The sequence below is a fragment of the Rutidosis leptorrhynchoides genome, chromosome 4, assembly GCF_046630445.1.
Source record: "Rutidosis leptorrhynchoides isolate AG116_Rl617_1_P2 chromosome 4, CSIRO_AGI_Rlap_v1, whole genome shotgun sequence".
In the NCBI taxonomy this organism is placed as follows: Eukaryota; Viridiplantae; Streptophyta; class Magnoliopsida; order Asterales; family Asteraceae; genus Rutidosis; species Rutidosis leptorrhynchoides.
In genome coordinates this window covers 336,460,204-336,463,946 of record NC_092336.1, presented here as the reverse complement: position 1 = coordinate 336,463,946, position 3,743 = coordinate 336,460,204, and the positions used below count along the sequence as shown (strand labels likewise).

At 38.8% G+C, this 3,743-nt stretch overlaps 1 protein-coding gene across 1 annotated transcript; it reads right to left on the bottom strand.

Moving 5' to 3' along the window:
- Positions 1 to 2,606: 2,606 nt before the first annotated feature.
- LOC139841728 (secreted RxLR effector protein 161-like) lies at positions 2,607 to 3,266 on the bottom strand. Its single transcript, XM_071831932.1, has one exon. It carries the CDS (start codon positions 3,264 to 3,266, stop codon positions 2,607 to 2,609), a length of 660 nt encoding a protein of 219 aa, XP_071688033.1.
- Between the last annotated feature and the right edge of the window lie 477 nt (positions 3,267 to 3,743).

The window sequence follows — 3,743 nt, the reverse complement described above, 5'->3', positions numbered from 1 at the left end:
TATGGCTGAAAGTATGTTGGCGTAGAATCTCTGAAATTGAATATATGATAGGAGAGGTGTTGAGTGAATTTCGATCATGCGATCTCAGATGACTTGGCCAAAATCTGCAGTTGGCAGGAACACAATTCCATAGAAGATTTTTAACAAGAATATAGTGATGTGGTCAGATCTATTCTGCATAGGATTGAAACATCAGTTTACAAAAGTGTACAGCACAGCCCACCGTTGTGCCATGCATTGCTTTTTGAAAGCTCTTATCTTTGTAACATCTCCATCATATCCAAGTTGTTGTACGGCAGCTAGCATCTCATTTTCGGAGGAAAATTCATCATATTGTGCTCTTGCTGGAATGCCTAAGAATCGTCTCATGTCGGCTAGGGTGAAAGAAACTCTCTGATCAGGATTCTGAGAGGCTAGGAAGGAAAGTAAGCAGGTGCATCGCCAACAGGTGGGTGGTATGTCATGGTGTCCCGCATCAAAAGAAGCTGACATTCTGAAGCATGCTCGAACTCAGTGAATACATTGTGCATTAGGTGGTTTAGTAAAATGGGAATCCAGTAGTCACATGAAGTATTACATCTTGGTTGAAAAAGGCATTATTCGACATTGCTGTTGTGTCATGAGCATGGTTAGTTAAAACACAATTCATAAGGTGTTTTTGTGAAAATGGTGACAAAATCATTTAATTGTTTCAATTAAAATTCGTCAAAGCCTGTTAAAATAACACCAACGCTTAGCAATATTTTGAGCAGAGAAAGTTTTCGAGCAAGGCATGGTTTTCGAGCAAAGTGAAGTTTTCGAGCATAAAAGTTTTCGAGCAGTTGGTCCTTTTTGGACAGGTGGTTTTTCGAGCATAAAACTTTTTGAGCATGTAATTTTTTTTGAGCACTCACAGAAGGTTTTCAGTCATTGTTACACACTTCAATTATTTTTGAACAGCTAAGATTTTCGAGCGCTCGAAAAACATGAAGTTTTTCGAGGACTCTCTCTGTTTGAACACTTATGAAGATAAATGAAAAACCATCAACAGATCATGTAAAAATCAACTTTAATTAGTTAACTACACAGCAATCCTAACAAGTTAAGTATGTGGACACATTTAAACATCAGATCATTACATACTGAATTAAAAAACCCTAGTTTCGTCCCCTTTTTGCATTCAAATTGGGGTAAGCATCTAAATGTGATTAATACACTAAAACATGTTCTAATCAACATATATTATGAACCCTAAGTTATTTCAACTAACAATTTTGCAGTATTTGAGCATAATCATGTCGATTTCCGTTTTAGGGTTTGAACCCCTTTGAAAAGTAAAACAGAGATTAAGCAAAGAGACATACAAAGCATGGTATTTCTTCATAATCAGTTGTTTACAGATGGTGTTAAATTCCTAGATGTCTAACCGATTGAAACATAAACACACAAATTAGTGAAAAAAACCGAATGAGAGCAAACTTTGGGACGATGAGCAGTGTTGATGGTGGTTCTCCTTGAGAGCAAGTGGGCTTTTGATTTTAAAAGGAAGATTTGAAAGTGATAGGAGTAAAGTGAAATTTTATCCTTTTATGGCCACAAAATGACTGAAAATTTTTAAATTTCGGTCAAGCTTGCTCGAGAACCATCGCTCGAAAACCACTCAGAATTTGAACATGCTCGAAAACATTCAATTTTTCGAGCAGATTTGGATTTTAATGGGATTTTGGTACAGCTCGAAAACCTTAAGAATTTTAAGAAAATTCTGTGAAATAATCATGTTAAAGTTTAAACTTTAATTATTTTTCAAAATTTAATTTTCTCAGGTTTTTACAGTTTTTGAGACCGGGAACCATGAGGCAGTCATTTAGACACATCCTCTAGAGGCAGTCACAAGGACACATCCTCCATTATTTGTTGACTGTGATTTTGAGGTAGTCATTTAGACACATCCTCTTGAGGCAGTCATAGGGACACATCCTCCGTCATTGCTGACTGTAATTTTGAGGCAGTCATTTAGACACATCCTCTTGAGGCAGTCACAGGGACACGTACTCCATCATTGCTGACTGTCTGGTTTGGGGCAGTCATTAAAACACATCCTCCTGAGGCATTCACTAGGACACAACCTCCGTCATTGCTGACATTTTAATCTTAACTCCCCCTAGACAGTTACAAGTTTTAGGAGAGTTATGTTTGAAAATGTGAGTTTTACACTGTTATTTGTGTAAAAGTCAGTTTAGATTTTGAAAATCATATTATGATACCGGATCACCTACTGTAATTTATCTGAGAGCCATTGTTCTCATCTCCCCCTTAAAATGTGATGCATCAGATTTTGAAAAACCACAATACTCCCCCTAGGCAAGTGTATCACTCCCTCTAGGCACTTGCCATGATTCTAGATGGTAGAGAAATCAACCATGCCAAATTTACCAACCAGGTATTTGAACATGGGTTCATCTAAGGCCTTGGTAAGTAAGTCAACCAGTTGGTTTTTAGTGGGGACAAAGTAGAGTTCAACATTTCCTTTCTCAACATGATCCTTTATGAAGTGGTAGCGAATATCAATGTGTTTGGTTCTGGAGTGATGAACAAGATTGCTGGAAATAGAAATGGCACTTTGAGAATCACAGTAGATGGGGATTTTTGTGGAACTTAAATCCATAGTCGAGAAGTTGGGTCTGCATCCACAACACTTGGGAGTAACAACTTGCAGCTGCAATGTATTCAGACTCAGCAGTGGAGAGTGATATGCAGTTTTGCTTGCGAGATGACCAGCTGACTAATTTACGACCTAGGAATTGAAGGCCACCGAAGGTAATTTTTCGGTTCACTTGGTCACCACCATGATCAGCATCCATGAAGGCCATACGGTGGAATCCAGTCCCGAAGGGGTACCAGAGTCCAAGGTGAACAGTGCCCTTGAGGTAGCTAAATATTCTCATTATGGCCTTATAGTGAGAGTACCTAGGGTTGGCTTGAAATCGGGCACACAGACATACAACAAACATGATGTCGGGTCTACTGGCAGTAACGTACATCAATGAGCCTATTAAGTTTTGATAGAGCGTTTGATCAAAAGGTTGTCCGTCCAGATCAGTATGTAATGAGATGTTGATTGACATTGGGGTAGGGCTAGTTTTCATCTCAGGAAAGTTAAACTTTTTGAACATATCGGAGATGTACTTAGATTGTCCGATGAAAATCCCAGTTGGAAGTTGTTTAACTTCTAATCCCAGAAAGAATTGAAGTTCTTCGAGCATACTCATTTCAAACTTGTTTTTCATGAGTTCAGAAAACTCATAGCATAGAGCGGGGGAAGTGGAACCGAATATGATGTCATTAACATAGACTTGAATTAACAGGATGTGATCATTCTATTTTCTGATGAATAGAGTCGTGTCAATGGTTCCACGGGAGAAACCGTTTTTAAGCAAGAAAGTAGTCAAGGTTTCATACTAAGCCTTGGGTGCCTGTTTGAGTTCGTAAAGGGCTTTTGAAAGGAGATATGCGTGATTGGGATGTTTGGAATCGACAAAACCTTCGGGTTGAATAACGTAGACTTCCTCTTGGAGAACACCATTTAGAAATGCAGTTTTTAAGTCTATTTGATAGACAGTAAAACGCTTGTGAGCAGCATAGGACAGAAACACGCGGATGGATTTGAGGCGAGCTACAGGGGCAAATGTTTCGTCATAGTCAATCCCTTCTTGTTGTCTGTAGCCTTTGGCGACGAGACGTGCTTTGTTGCGAATGATAATCCC